At 41.9% G+C, this 16,390-nt stretch overlaps 1 protein-coding gene across 1 annotated transcript in view; it reads right to left on the bottom strand.

Annotated features, from left to right (window-relative positions):
• The window catches only part of CORIN (corin, serine peptidase), a 281,043-nt gene that overhangs the window by 9,718 nt on the left and 254,935 nt on the right, over positions 1-16,390 (bottom strand). The window contains exon 19 of the mRNA XM_063457921.1: positions 4,288-4,462. Within this exon, the coding sequence (XP_063313991.1) occupies positions 4,288-4,462 (175 nt within the window). The remainder of the gene's footprint in view (positions 1-4,287; positions 4,463-16,390) is intronic.

Consider the following 16,390-nt stretch of genomic DNA (forward strand, 5'->3'; position numbering starts at 1 on the left):
CCTAAATAGGGCTCTCTTTACAGGAAGTGTTTATGGAAGGCTGTGCAAGTCACATGCAGGGAGGTGTGACTAGGGTTCATAAACAAAGGGATTTAACTCCTAAATGCCAGAGGATTGAGCAGTGAGGCTGCAGGGGCATGGTCTATACACCAAAACTGCTTCATTAAGCTAAAGTTGTTCAGGTGACTATAGTGTCCCTTTAACCTAACTTCATAACTAATGTTTCATTTTATTAAGTTTGTAGCCCTCCTATGCATATTTTCTAGTGCCATAATATCCTGCTTTAGAAGAGGTGCCCAAAATTGCAAAGCATATTCAAGGTCTTACCAGCGATTTTATAAAGGGGCAAAATTATATTATCATCGCCAGAATGAATGTCCCTATTCATACATGACAATACCTTACTGGCCTTAGCAACTGCTGATTGACATTGCACATTGCTGCCTAGTTCCCAAGTCCTTCTCATATGTTATTACCCTAATTCACTACCATTTAGGGTGTAAGTTGCTTCTTTACCCCGAAGTGCATAACTTAGCATTTTTCTACATTAAATTGAATCTGTAATTTAAGTGCCCAGTCCCCCAGTCTATCTAAATCCCTCTGCAGCAAAGCAATATCCTGCTCACATTGTATTACTTTACGGAGTTTTGAGGACATGGATTGATTATTTTAAACTCAAGTTTACCATTCAGTTTTTATTTTGCTGCAATTCAGAGTTTAATGAAGAACAAAACTACCCAAGCCGATTTATAATTTTCAGATATGCAGACAAAAAAAAAACACTTCTCCTCTTGTTCTCAAAGCCCTGCTTTGGGTTTATTGGAGTTTGAACTTATTTAACTGACAGACAGACATTGCAACATCAAGTGATCGGTTTTAAAATAGATATGCTGCTATTAATAGCACCATTGGTACAGTGCTTTTGTGTGCAGAACTTTGCAGTTCATTTTAGATCTAAATAAAAGTACATTTTATGTCCTGAAAAGTTGTATCTACATTTAAAGTTTAGTGAGTAACCCTGACAGACAAGCTTATCAACAAAAAATTACTTAGAAGGGTGTCCTCCATGTTTGTATTTTGTATCACACCTGAAGTGGACCATTTCTTCTCATTCTAGGAGCACTGTCATGTTCACCTCCTTAAAGGAACCCTATAGTCCTAGTCACTGTTTAGGTGACCGCCCCCCTCCACATGGGTTAAAAAGCCGTTTTACTTACCTTATATCCAATGCCATGCTGCTCTTCCTGCGTTTGCCCTGCCTCTTTGGCTGAAGTTAATCATTATAATCTCAGCCAGTTCAATGCTTCCCCATAGAAAAGCATTGAGAGACAAGTGCGCGTGCACAAGAAAACGCCACACTGTACCATTCATATGGACTGTATGAAATAGTCAAGTTGTCATACTGACAGCCACTAAAGGAATTTGAAGCCTGCAATGTAAACATTGCCGTTTCTTAAGATCAGCAATCTTTTATAGTTTAGGATTAAAATGAGAGGGACATGGCACCCACACCCCTTCATTGAGATGAAGTGGTCTTGGTGCCTATAGTGTCCCTTTAAACAGACACTTCACTGCCCAAATACAAGAAAAAGAAGAAAATAAAAATCACTATTATGCACTTTTCATTGGAGGTATACTTGCAAAAGCTGCATTTATCTTATCTGCAGCCTTTGCAAGCCATCCCCTTCTAACCTCGCCCAGACTTTCCGTGGCTGTCCAATCACAGACTTCCCAATGCAGCTTAATGAGAAGTCTTTGCAAGGCAGGTTCTCTGAGCAATTCCTTTTCTTATTGAATTGTGCTCTACTGAGCTAAGAAACCAAGAAGTAACAAGACTTGACAGCTGGGGAGTGTAATAAAGTTTATTTATAAAAGTGCCAATTTCTGTTGAAGAAAAGAAAGAACGAAAAAGGAAACACTTAACCACCAGATAAACAGAGAGCTTCCTAAAGTGTTTTATCATTTAGGAACCACAATGGTTTGGTGATACATATGCACTGAGATATGTGTTTTACACAATACATCTTTGCAAACCTCTTATGCATTGAGGGCTTTGTAACAAAATAAATTCTATTTGAAAGAATGTATTTGGATTCCAAATCTGTTATCCACAATTCACAAACAGCTCTTATCTTACTGCTTTGTAATGACTGATCAGATTGTTTTGTACAGGATGTTTTACAACGACACACTTAAAAGTATTAAATTCACTTGTCAAATGTTCTCTCTGACCTTCCAGCATGGACTACACAGGGGAATCATTTTCAAAGTTATTATTATAAATAAAGAATGATCCAAAAACCACACAAACATATTTGGAATCATCTTTCCCGTCTATAAGATTTCCTTGGGGCATTAGAGAAGATATTTGAGCGAACCTGGTTTATTGTTGGGAAATAAGGCTATTCATATATCAATCCCTGAAGTTTTTCCATTGAAAGCTTTATTGCTCCTCTGAAATATTAATGTCAAGTAATATAATATTATACTTTTGTTTTTTGGTTTATTAACCAAGTTACACATTGTGACTACATCACAACGTTCCATAAAATAAATACCCCTGTCACAGACCACCTATGTTGGGTATACGCATGTAAACTTATTAATGACAACTAGATTTTTGCTTTCCTCTTTAGGACAGTCCACTCTGATTCTTTCTTGATATTTGAATTATGAGACTAAACCCTACCTCCAAATGGACACCCAGGGCACTAATTCAACTTTAATGCATTTGATTTTGGCCTGTATTAGCTGTATTTTTTTTTGCGTTCTTCCAAATCTTCACAGTTTGTGCATTAAAAAAAAAAAAAAAAAAGGTTTGCAGAATAATAACACGATAAGCTTTTTTTTTTACCTTAGCTTCTCGCTCTCACTCCAAAAAGACTTCCTTATTGGTGTATGCACACAGTTTAGCCCCTAACAGCACTGTGTGAGCAGCTTTTAATACACAACCTGGCTGCAGACAGAGACACTACAAACTACGGTATCCTTACTTTATGCCTCCCTGGGCGTCCTCCCTTTTAAAGCAGGTTGATTTGTGGTTCAGATCATTCAGTATGGTTAGTGGCTGAGCTGTGTGCATACATATGATAAGGAAGAGTTTTTTTCTGGAGTGAGGGGGTGTTACTAAATAGGCAGGCTTATTGTGCAGCGTTCTGAAAAATGTTTTTACATTAGAATGATTTCAGCATAAAACAAATACAGCATATTAATGAGGTCAAAACCTGTAAAATACTTTAAAGTTCTATTGGTGCCCAGAGCCCTTTAACCCCTTAAGGACACGTGACATGTGTGACATGTCATGATTCCCTTTTATTCCAGAAGTTTGGTCATCCCATCCACCCTTCCTCTAATGCTAGTGTCTCTCTTACCTCCCTTTGTTAATATTAGCTCCATTAATAACTCACACATTACCTCTGGTCCCATTTCTTCTTGTTTCACTTATTGAGACACCATCTACTCTCATACCGCTGTAGAACAGTTAAGGTCCCCTTTGCCTCCCCTTTATGCCTTTAATGCCCTTGCAATATGAAACAAAACTTCCATGTTTATCTAACTTCTATATCAGGAAGGCCTGTATAGTCTGTGTAAACCACAGGCTTTATTAAAGCTGAGAAGTGTCATCCAATCCCAAATCCAGTTTCTAGGCTCTTGCAAATCTAGGTGACCTAACTACAGTTTGATGCATGCATATCATCATCTATGTGCAATATTCTCTAAATCGCATTATACAAAGACCTAAATTATCTTGTTGGAGCTGGGTCTCCTATTGCAGTGAGTGTTACTGCTGGATTCTGGAAAGGTAAAAAGGAAGCTGCATTGTAGGCCATAGTGGAAAACTGAAACTCCAACACTGCTTTTATCACTAATGTGATGAGTTGGAATGCAGTTTGACCCCAAACCATAGGGCAGCGTTCACAGCTTAATAGTATCATAACCAATAGAACAGCATGTAGTTGTTTAGATTACCCCTTTAACCTGGAGTCTCTACTCAACGTTTTGCTTTTAAATTGGTTTCCTTTTACTGAATGGGTGAGATTACCCCCTCCATTCACAGGTGCTTCACAAGCCATGACCATAGGATATCATAAAGCTTTGTGACTATACCACAGCTATACAGTTTGTTTTACTTGTTTTTACAGAAAAAAATATCTGTCTTAATGTTATCGCACTCCACCACCACAGAAATCACATGTATCAACACTACTTGAATATATGAATTACTTTTCGCTATTCTGTTGCCAATTGACAATAGAAGTACTTTACTCATTGGATGGATATTCTTACCCTTCAAAGCAGTGTGCAACAGTCAGCAGCCATTTTTTCCCAATAAGAACGCAACCACATATGTGTCCGCTAGGGTCACTCTGGAGAGAGCACTGCCAAGGCCACCGGCCAGGTCGACTGGTCCTCCCACCAAGGATTCTCTTGCTCATTCGTGCTGCAGGACGATGCCCACAATCTAACAGTGACCAGAATAGGAGAGAAATTTGATTATAGTTACAACCCTTTTACCATTCACTCCTCTCTGTTTCCACTCTCAATCCATCCTCCCAACCTCCCCCCCCCCCCCCCCCCAAAAAAAACAAACAAAAAAAAAACAGGTTAAAGGCTTGAGTAGTTAGTGCTTTCATTAAAAAGTAATCGTTCAGACAAGGGTTTTGAATACTTGCCTAGCATTGTGGGAATCAGATGACTGAATGTCTAGGATGCCACTAGATTATTACAAGAAAAGCACTTCCTCAGAAATGAAATCAAAGAATGTGCAAGTTGCGCTGCAGCACCATTAAACCTATGTTATATGAATATTATATTATTAGTGAATAAAAAGCTGCTACAGCACTGTTTGGATAACTTCTCCAAAAAATGCACAATTAATCTAAAATAATAACAATCATTTAGTAGGATTTAGTGATCTTCACAATCACAGATCACAAAAGAGGAGAGTGGCTAACACAACAGATCATTATAGCCAATTTATTAGCTCCACTTTATGTAAGTGTTCCATTGTTGGTGATTTATTTATTTTGCTACACTATGATAGATGTTTTTTTTTTTTTTTTTTTTTTTTTTAAAAGGCCTGGACGTTATTTACTTGGGCACGCAGGAGTATATTTGCAGTTAACATAAATTGGAATATCAAGAGATCTCCACTGCAGATTCTCATATATATATATATATATATATATATATATATATATATATATAGTTTGGGTCTTTATCAGTGTTTCTATAATTTAATCTGATGATCTTCAGATAACCCCAGTTGGTGATGGTATGGTTTTAATTTATGTCTACTCCAAACAGTCTGCTATGGTATAGTTTTAATTTCAACAGTACCCCAAAAAATTACAGAACCCAGCATTTTCTACTGAGAAATGTTATATAATTCTCTGTGAATGTACAAAGAGACTAAACAAAAAATTATTATTATTGCCATTTATATAGTGCCAACAGATTCCGTAGCGCTTTACAAAATTATGAGAGGGGGGACTATAAATGGGACAATTACAAGAAAACTTACAGGAACGATAGGTTGAAGAGGACCCTGCTCAAACGAGCTTACAGTCTATAGGAGGTTGGGTATAAACCACATTAGGACAGGAAATAGTAATCAAGGTGGGAGTGAAGCAGAGCTGAAGGAGAGAGTAGAGTGCTGCCCTTTAGGAAAGAGCAAGAGACAGGTATGTGAGGTAGAGGTTACTCTGGGAGGCCATTAGATTTCCTAAAGAGATGGGTTTTAAGGCACTTCTTAAATTACTGAAGACTAGGGGCGAGTCTGATGGCGGTAGGCAGGCTATTCCATAGGAAGGGAGCCGCCTGCAAGAAGTCCTGCAAGTGTGAGGTGGTCGTACGGGTGCGAGCAGCAAACAGATGGTGGTCACGAACAGAGTGGAGAGACCGAGAAGGTCATGCCTATGGATCTGTGAAGCGTTATAAGAGGATCTAGAATTGTTCAGTGCTCAGTTCTTTATAGGTATGGGTTAGCACTTTGAATTCACTTCTGTAATATACAGGAAACCAATGTAAGGACTGACAGAGGGGGGAGGTGTGAGAGGACCGACTAGAGAGGAAAATCAGTCTGGCGGTAGCATTCATTACAGACTGTAGTGGGGCAATACGTTTTTTGGGAAGACCAATTAGGAGAGGGTTACCATAATCTATGCAGGAAATTACTAGAGCATGGATAAGCTCCTTGGTAGCATCTTGTGTAAAAAAGGGTCGGATGAGGGCTATATTTTTAAGATGGAATCTACAGGATTTGGGAACATACTGGATGTGAGGCCAGAATCAAGTGTAACGCCAAGACAGCACGCTTGCAAGGATGGACTAATGTGGATACCACTAACTTGAAGGAAGAGGGAAAGAGGAGGATCAGTATAAGAAGGAGGAAAGCCAAGGAGCTCAGTTTTAGAGAGATTGAGTTTATATCCAACATAGTTTGCAGTTATATGCCAATTCCTTTTAAACTTCAGTCACATACTTTAACCCCTTAAGGACACATGCAGTGGTGTATCCTGGTTTTGTGCTGCCCTAGGCAGCACAAAACTCAGGCGCCCGCTCCCCCCCCCGCGCGCCACCCCCACCCAACCTTTACCCCGCCCCGCATTCTAAATACACACACACACATTCACTGACACATATGCATACACTAACTAACAGAAACACACACACTCGCTAACAGAAACACACACACTCGCTAACAGAAACACACACTAACAGACACACTCACAGGCAAACACACTCACAGGCAAACACACTCACAGACACCCACACTCACAGACACCCACACTCACAGACACCCACACACCAACAGACACACACACACACTAACAGACACACACACACTAACAGACACACACACACTAAGACACACACACACACTAAGACACACACACACACTAAGACACACACACACACTAAGACACACACACTCACTAAGACACACACACTCACTAAGACACACACACTCACTAAGACACACACACTCACTAAGACAGACACACTCACTAAGACAGACACACTCACTAAGACACACTCACTAAGACACACACTCACTAACAGACACACACTCACTAACAGACACACACTCACTAACAGACACACACACACACACACACACACTCACTAACAGACACACACTCACTCACATTAACACTTTTCTTTTTTTTTTTTTTACTTTATCCCCCCCAGCCTCCTTACCTTTGGGAATGCTGGGGGGGGGGTCATCTTTCTCCCTGGTGGTCCAGTGGCTGCTGGGCGGGCGGCGAGGGAGCACTCCCCCTGAGCTGTCTGCTCAGCTCCCTCGCGCGCCGCACAGTGAGGCTGGGAGGCGGAGCCGGAATATGACGTCATATTCCGGCTCCCAGCCTCCCTCTGTGGCGCACGAGGGAGCTGAGCAGACAGCTCAGGGGGAGTGCTCCCTCGCCGCCCGCCCAGCAGCGCCGCCCGACCGCCCAGAAGCAGCCCAGCATGTCTGTTAGCCGCAAGGCTAACAAGACATTTGCCTTGGGCATTTGGGGGGCGGCTTTTTTTGCCGCCCCCTGGAAAATGCCGCCCAAGGCAAATGCCTTGTTTGCCTCGCGGCTAATACGCCCCTGGACACATGACATGTGTGACACGTCATGATTCCCTTTTATTCCAGAAGTTTGGTCCTTAAGGGGTTAAACTGCATTATAGGAATCCTTAGAGGCAGCCCTGACAGACGTTGTGATGATAGATAATTAGATTGGTACCTACCGTTCAATATATAAATGAACTCATAACAAATCTATTACATATACTGCAATTCAAAGCTGCACCATTTCAGTATGAAACTATGGTTCATTGTGTACAGAAGGGCTGTCCCATGTTGTATAATTTCATCGTTGCCAACACGCTTCATGTTGAAATTAAAAAGGAAACATATTTTAGACAATTATTGTAGCACTGCATTATCCTGCAACTTTGAATATTTATAGGCTTACATTAGAAGAAGAAAAAATTGTTTAAAACGGTAAAACTGGGAAAGCTAGTCATTGCTATCAAATTTATTATGATTGTAATGTTGACGCTGCATAGAACACTCAGCTGTGTGCGTGCATCAGTGTTTGTGAATCTGTATGCATCTGTGTCAGTGTTTGTGGATCTGTGCATATATGTCAGTCTGTGTGTGTATTTCATTTGACACACACATGCAAACACCAACACTACATACATGTTTTAAAACACCAACACTAAACACACACACACTCCGGAATTCAAACTCTAAAAAAAAAAAACACATCTGCATTCAACATCAACACTGCACACAACATCCACAGCTGGGAAAGCATTGTATGAGATGTACTACAATTGTAGCTCTGCGGGGGGTAGGAAGAGAGAGAAGGTGATAAAAAAATGTGCACTCTGTCCCTCTCTTCTTTAGTTCTGGCTCTGTGTACAATATAAACATAATGACTACACAGATAAGGACATTATCCCACTATCTGAGTCACAAATCAAGTAAGAAGTAGTAACCAATAAAGGGGAAAAACAGGAGGACTTGTAAAAAAAAAATATAAAAACAAATTATATACATATATAAATATATAAACAATACACAAGATACAGCGCACTCTCCTATCTACTAAACAGCAACTTCAATGTTGACAGATTTTATTAGTTCCATATATATATAAATATATATATATATATATAAAAAATTATATTTATTATATTAACTATATACATATATAAATATAAATGGGATTGATTTACTTATTTTTCACATATAAGGTCTCCGTTCCCGAATTGAAAGCAAAGTTGACTGAAATGTTTCCAGTTTGGCTTTTTTTAACACTGTTATTCACAAAAGTGAATTTCAGACCTAAGGACTGCCCCCTGACCACCAATTATCTTTACATTTGGCAACACAGATGAAACTCTGAATCTCAAAACATTTCTGGCTTTATTTGTTTTGTGATTTGGTCATATTGCGTTTCGGAGTTACGGAATTTATATAACATGCCTATCAGAACAATTTCAGATGTCGAAATCTACTTTTTTTTTTTTTTAATCTGATATTTCTGAGAGTTTGAAAAGCATGATTTAATTACAGGTACACTTATTGTAGACTGTTATATGGAAGTATTAATATCTGCATTTTTGTTTTAAACGGATTTAATGAAATAGATGGTCAGGAGACGGTGCTAGTTATAATGTATATGGTAAGGACATTGCAGTTAGTTACTTAAAACCATATATCAACATTCACAGATGACCAGGGGAGGATCAAGGCGAAAAATTGGTTTGATTGATTTTCTAGGAAACTGTCCCACTCCCACTGTGAATTTACTGGTTTGCTGGGCAAACCGCCAAATATCTGGTTATATTGCATGATTCAATTTTATAGCATGACAGGAGGCTTCATATTTGCTTAAGTCTCTCTTTACTTGAACTCCACAGCAGCACATTAACATAGAGATAAAAACACCAAAGACAAAAACATAAGGCATCTATATAAAGCTCCTCCTAAGCCACTATTTCCTCTTTCTTTGCTGCTCCGCAGACAGTACAGGTCAGAGTACCACTGCCTCCTATTAATTAGGGTGGTTGTGTGTTTCTTATCTATTTCTTGTAATTTTGTTTGAGTTTGTGTTACAGTATTTCTTGTATATTTTAGTTTTCAGTGCTTTTGTGTCTGTTATTTTCTTTGGGGATTTGTTTTTGCCCTGTATACTTAAATTGTTTGCTCTGTTCCTCTGGCTTATTTGCCGTGGTGGTCGCCGAGAAGCGGTCTTCCGACCGCTCCCCGTGCCGACCACCGGGACCGTGGAGTAAGACTCCTGCGGTCCTTAATGTGTTGCCTTTGATTCCCACCCGCCGGCTTCCCCGTTTTTCTCTTTGCCCTGCCCGCGTCCCCGCTCACTCGCTCGCTGTTATCGGAGTGGGGACGGAGCAGGGAGCTACTCATTTGCCTTGGGAACCTCCGCTCCCGGTCGCCCTTCCCCCGCGACCGCGTGGTCGGGCAGTGGGTGCGCGGCTCTCCTCTGCATTTGCCGCGTGTGTCACTGCCTTATTAAAGGTACAGTGACTAGTTTGTGCAGTTTGTTCCACCATCTCCTGGGCAGGTTGGGGGTTCGGATTTTTTGATGACAGTTTTTCTTTTCTAACCATGTGAGAGAGCTCAGTGAGCCCTTGCATCACAGATTTTGCCCCATATCTGAGGGTCGCAGGTTCAAATCCCCTCACCTCTCCAAAGTGAACAAAGCAATAGAATTTAGTTTCAATTCTTTGCATGTGTGCTTGCCCTGCATGTTTTTCTATGGACATTGTATTGCATGTTACTGTTTTTTTTTCCTGACTTCTACATGGCACTGCGTGCCTCCGCCTTGCGTCATTACCCGCTTATTGAACTAGGACTGCTCTGGATCCGCTTCATCTCTACCCTGCACACCCTAATAGTCAAGATTCTACTGCATGTCTATAAGGATCTACATTTCCGCCTGCAATATACCTCCTGGTCGGTGCCACCCGTACCCTTATACTGACCTGCTTTGTCTGTGCCCCTTGATTGGCCTGCTTTGTCTGTGCCCCTTGATTGGCCTGCTTTGTCTGTGCCATACTACGCATGCTATTGGCCTGGTGGCTCCATACCCTGGATAACGGTTTGTTGAGCCTGCATGCATTATTACTTGCCTCTGCCAACACTAGGGGTGCTGCCCCTATTGCCTGCTAATGATACCTGTTCTCTATCTTTGTAGGTATCACGTATCATCGACTCAGACATTATGGACGCCTCTGCACAGGAGCAGAATTTGCAGGCTTTAATTAATGCGGCTGTGCCCGCATCTGTGGAGAAAACCCTGGCTAGGGCCCTCCCTCAACCACATATGGACAGGGGTGTGAGAGGAACCCCCCATTTGGCAGAAGACTCGGATGAGTCAGACTCTCAGGAGCGAGAGCAGGCAAGTGCGCAAACGCGCTATTGGAAGGGTGAAGGCCCTGAACCACGCTCCCGGAAGGGGAAGGCTCCGGCGAAGCGACATGGTTCGAGGTTATCAACCTCGCCGGCCAGGCGCCATCGTATATCGGGCGCAGGGGAGGAGGCCTCCTTACCCCCCCTACTATGGCCGTGTTGGATGAGTGGCGGGCAGACCAGTCCCCTTCAGATGAAGATGGAGATTGGGATGAGGACCGTGGGGATGGCCCCAGTTGGCGCTGGGAGGACTGAGACGCGCCAGGGACAGAGGCCCCCTCGGCGGTGCCGGGAGACGTCACCTTTCTGGATGCTACGGGAGAACCCCTGTTTGACCCTCGGTCTTTCCGACACCCCAGGTCCTCAGAATGGTCGTTGCCCGACCACTTTGTTTGTTTGGGCACAGTTTGTGCACTACTGGGTCCGCAGACCCCTTGAAGGGGAGGCCCGCAAGAAACTGAGGGCGGAATGCCCCAGGCCCGTCCTGCCGGACAAGGTGGCAGCGACCCCGGAGTTTGACCCCTTGGTGGCCACGTATTTGACTCGTACGGGTCGAGACCCCAAGAAGGGGGTGGAGCGTAGCCTCCGGTCAGCGCAAGATAAGCAGCTGTACGTGCTGGGACCCTTATGCAGGATGTTGGCCTTAGCAGACGAGGCCTACACAGAAGGTACGAGCCTGGATCCGGCCACCATGCAGGACTGGGCACTACGTTCCATTTGCCTGCTAGGCAATGCCAATGTGGCCCTCTGCACTGAACGCAGGAAGACAGCTCTGTTCCATATGGACAACAAACTATCGGAACTGGGCTCCAAAGAATTGGGCCCCATGGCTAAGGGCCTACTGTTCGGGGAACCCTTCATTAAGGAGCTACAGAAGCACGTCAACCTGTTTACCTCCCTGGATAAAGCTCAATCTTCCATTAAGAAGGTTTTTCGGCCGCAAACATCCCGGGTTTTTGGACGGGCTGGACGACAGCAGGGTCGTGTCTCCAGCCGCGGCTGGTCCTCCGGCCGCCACAGATCCCGTGGTCCGTCCTTCTTTCCGTCATACCACTCCAGAACCCCCTACGCTCAGAGGACGGATAGAGGTCGCGGATACCGCGCCAGAGGACGGGCGAGATTTCCTGCAGGTGAGTGCACCTCCTACCACTTTCGTTCACCCTACTTTGCATGCGGGCAGACTGTTTCACTGCAGAGACAGGTAGCGGGAGGTGTCTTCGGATGTATGGGTCCTTCAGACGGTACGGGGTTATATCATAGATTTCCATTCCCTTCCAACACAGGTTGGACCCCCAAGGGTCCCCATCATCACAAGGGAACAACAGTCCTTGATAGATACGGAAGTTCGGGCACTGTTCGCCAAAGGCGTGGTTCAAAGAGCCCCGGATTCGGGGTGTTTCCCAAGCTCAATTTTCCTAGTGAAGAAAAAGTCCGGGGAGTTCCGCCCAGTGATCAATTTACGAGAATTGAACGCCTTCGTGGTCTACAACCACTTCAAGATGGAGGGCATTCATCTTCTGCGGGACCTTCTCCGGCCGGGAGACTGGTTCACGAGACTGGACCTGAAGGACGCCTACCTCTCCGTCCCGGTGGACGAGGACTGTCGCAGATTCCTTCGCTTCCGATGGAAGGGCATTCCATGCCAATTTACATGCCTCCCCTTTGGCCTCAGCTCGGCTCCTTGGTGCTTCACCAAGCTCCTAAAGCCGGTGGTCGCCCGATTCCGGTCGGAGGGTATCCGCTTCATAATATATCTGGACGACTTGCTGATCTTTTGCGAGGACCCCACCAGGCTCAGATATCAAACTCGCTCTGCGATCTCCTTGTTGGAAAACCAGGGGGTTGGTGGTCAATCTGTTGAAATCGGCGTTGGAGCCTTCCCAGACGGTGGAATTTCTAGGTTTCGAGGTTGATGCGAAAGAATGCGTTCTTCGCCTGCCGTTGGCAAAGATAGCGACCATTCAGAAGCAGATACAACGGATCTTACGGCAAGACCAGATTCCCCTTCGGATGTTGGCTTGCATGGTGGGTCTCCTCTCGGCCTCGATACAGGTGATTTACCCGGGCCCACTACATTACAGGGCCATGCAACGGCTGAAGGCTCATTTTCTGCGCAGGAGACCCTATTACGATCAGATGATCTCCCTGTCTCCGGACGTGAAGACAGAACTGCGCTGGTGGCTCCTGCATATGTCCACCTGGAACGGCAAGGCGATATTCGGACCAACATAAAATACATACAAGGTAGGAGATGATTCACACTTCTAGAATGGTTCTGTAATATAAAAAAGCAATATAGTGTAATATGCTAATACAATTGTATCAATCGAAATGAGCGTCAGGTACTCACAAGCCTAGAGCCAAATTCCTGCATATGGCTCTCATGGATTGCGCTGTGGGACTTTTTAGGATGTCCCTCTCCTATTCCCAGATCACTTATATGATGCTCCGGTCGGGTAATAATCCAGGTTCCACAACTTGACTTGAATTTTTCAGGAGAAAACTTTATTGCTCCCCAATGTGGAGTAAAACATGGATAAAAATAAAATCTCGATAAAATAAATAAAAGATAGTATGACTGTATATAGTCCTGCCGATTGGCAAATGTCCGAAACGCGTTTCGCCCCGTACCAGGGGCTTTTTCAATCGGTGTATGGGCTTCCTCCTCTGTTTGGCGTCTTCTTAATCCCCTTGTGTCTTTCACTTCCGGGTTCCGGTTATCGCACGTATGGAACGCAACGTGCGTTTCACCGCTGACGGCATGCGTTCCACTTTCAGATGGCGCCGTCTCTATCAACTGACGTCACTGGAACGCATGTCGAGCGTATCGTGCGTTCCATTTCGGAATTAATGGGAATTTAAATCGCATTAGTAGCAACATTAAAGTGCTCAATTAATAGGAATTTGGATAGCATTAGTAGCATAACTTAAAGTGCTGATGTTATTTTTTTTTTTTTTCTTTAAATTTCAGACAGTACCTGCCGATGATTTTCTGCTGCCGTTCATATAGTTCGGACTGTGGTACTAAGTCATCATTAATATTTCACATTATCAAAAACAAAAAACATAAAGACAATACAATACAAACATATAGATGGTGACAAAAGTCCTCAGAAATGTTCCCATAGTAATAATTAGAGTAACTAGCTGATTATCTTAACATTTATTCTTATTTTCTATTCTTTTCTTTTTCCTTTCTTTTCATTTTTTTTTCCCCCTTTTTCCCTTCCCTTTTCTTTTTCTCCTATTTTCTTTATCAAATCAGAATGCGCACAGCTTATTTAGCCATATATCTATATCCATCTTTTTTTTTTTTTTTAGATTTATATTTAAGCCGCTTTCCATTTTTAGCTGAAAGATTAACTGATTTTTTATGGTTTCCCAATTTGGTATACTATTAGTTCTCCATCTTCTAGCTATAGAGATCTTTGCCGCTATTAGCGCATGAGTAAGAAAGTATTGAAAATCCATATTATATTGGCTAAGATTTAAGTGTAGTATAAATAATTCTGGAGACAAGGGTATTTTAGTATCGATTATTTCTTGGATTTTGCCTATAAACATTTTCCAAAATTCTGTTATCAAGGGACAGCTCCACCAGATATGTAACATGTCTCCCGTCGCACTATCACACCGCCAGCAAGTAGCTGATATGTTATGATCCATTTTATTCATGCGACTTGGGACCAGGTACAGTCTATTTATAATCTTAAAATGTAACTCAACTAAATTTAAGCATTTAATATGTTTAACCACAGACACCCAAGCTTTTTTCCAGTCGCTTTTTTCCAATTTTTTCTTTATTTTCAAATCTTTCTCCCATTTCTCAATGGCCGGAAAAATAAGATCTTCTTCCTCGAGTCTTAGTATCGAATTACACTTTTTTAATAGATTTTTCGTGTCATTCGCTTTCAGCAGATGACATAACTTACATTTAACTTCTGAATGTTCCTTATCTAGTACTTTGCTTAAGTAACTGTTAATCCTTATGAAGTTATATTTTTCTTTTTCTGGAAGAGCGAATTCTGTACTTAATTGTTCAAATGATTTAAGATTTAATCCAATCATTAGGTCTTCTATATTTTGAATACCTGCTTTGGCCCAATTTTTTAAATTTAGATCTTCTATATTGTTTTCCAAAATTAGAATTGGTAAAGTGTTAATGATACGATTATTAAGACCCATATTTTTTCTTATTTTGTTCCATGCTTCTCCAATATTTTGTAACACTATACTTTCAGAACATGGTTGGCAGTTATCTTTCTTTTTTTGCGTCGACCAAAAAAGGGTAGACAGATCTTTATTATATGACATTTTTTTTTCTATTGCATACCATCTCTCATGTTTAGACTCTGTATGTTGTGAGATAATGCAATGAGAGAGAGTACTCGCTTGATAGTATTGTTGTATCAGCGCAAGTCCTACTCCTCCATTTGCTTGTTTAATCGCCAAGAATTTTCTTGCCAGCCTAGGTTTCTTTGATTGCCATATAAATTTAGAAAAGGATTGTTGAATAAGTGATAGCCAGCTGTCGGGTACCTTCAAAGGAAGCATTCTGAATAGGTATAACCACTTTGGTAGAACATAGGATTTAACTATATTTATACGGCCCCACCAGGAGAATTCCAGATTTCTCCAATCTTTTAATAGCTTATTCATTTTTAGAAGTAATGGGAGGAAATTAATCTCAACAATTTTGCTTGGATCTGTACAGATGTTAATTCCCAAATAATTAAATGATTTTTCAATCCAAGTAAAATCAAACCTCTTTTTTATCTCTTTTTTTTCTTCCATATTTACATTACTCGCCAAAATAGTTGATTTGTCTGTATTTAATCTGTAGCCAGAAACCTGTGAAAACTTTTCTATAGTTATCATGAGCTGTGTTATTGATTGTAACGGATTTTCTAAAGTTATGATCACATCATCTGCGTAGAGGTTTATTTTTATGTTTTCTTTCTTATGGTCAAAACCCGAGATGTTTTCTTCTTGTCTAATAGCAGATGCCAAAGGTTCTAATGAGATTATATAGAGTAAGGGGGATAGCGGACACCCCTGTCGTGTTCCATTAGATAATGGGAACCACTCTGAGCTAAAGCCATTCCCCTTTATTCTTGCTGTTGGGCCTGTGTATAGGGCAAAAATGTTCTCAAGAAGTCTTCCCTCCAATCCAAATCGCTGTAGTGTTTGTCTCATGAACTCCCAGTTGACCCTGTCGAATGCTTTCTCCGCATCTAAGGACAGGGTCAACATGGGAGTTCCAGTGGTCCGAGCGGAATCCAATATGTCAATCAATCTTCTGATGTTATGGGTTGAAGACCTCTCCGGGACAAACCCGACTTGGTCTCTGTTTATTATTTCTGATATAATTTTTTTTAAACGTTCTGCTATCATAGCAGAGTATATTTTAATGTCGGTATTCAACAATGAGATTGGACGATAATTCTTTAT

The sequence above is a fragment of the Pelobates fuscus genome, chromosome 6 (assembly GCF_036172605.1).
Source record: "Pelobates fuscus isolate aPelFus1 chromosome 6, aPelFus1.pri, whole genome shotgun sequence".
Classification (NCBI taxonomy): Eukaryota; Metazoa; Chordata; class Amphibia; order Anura; family Pelobatidae; genus Pelobates; species Pelobates fuscus.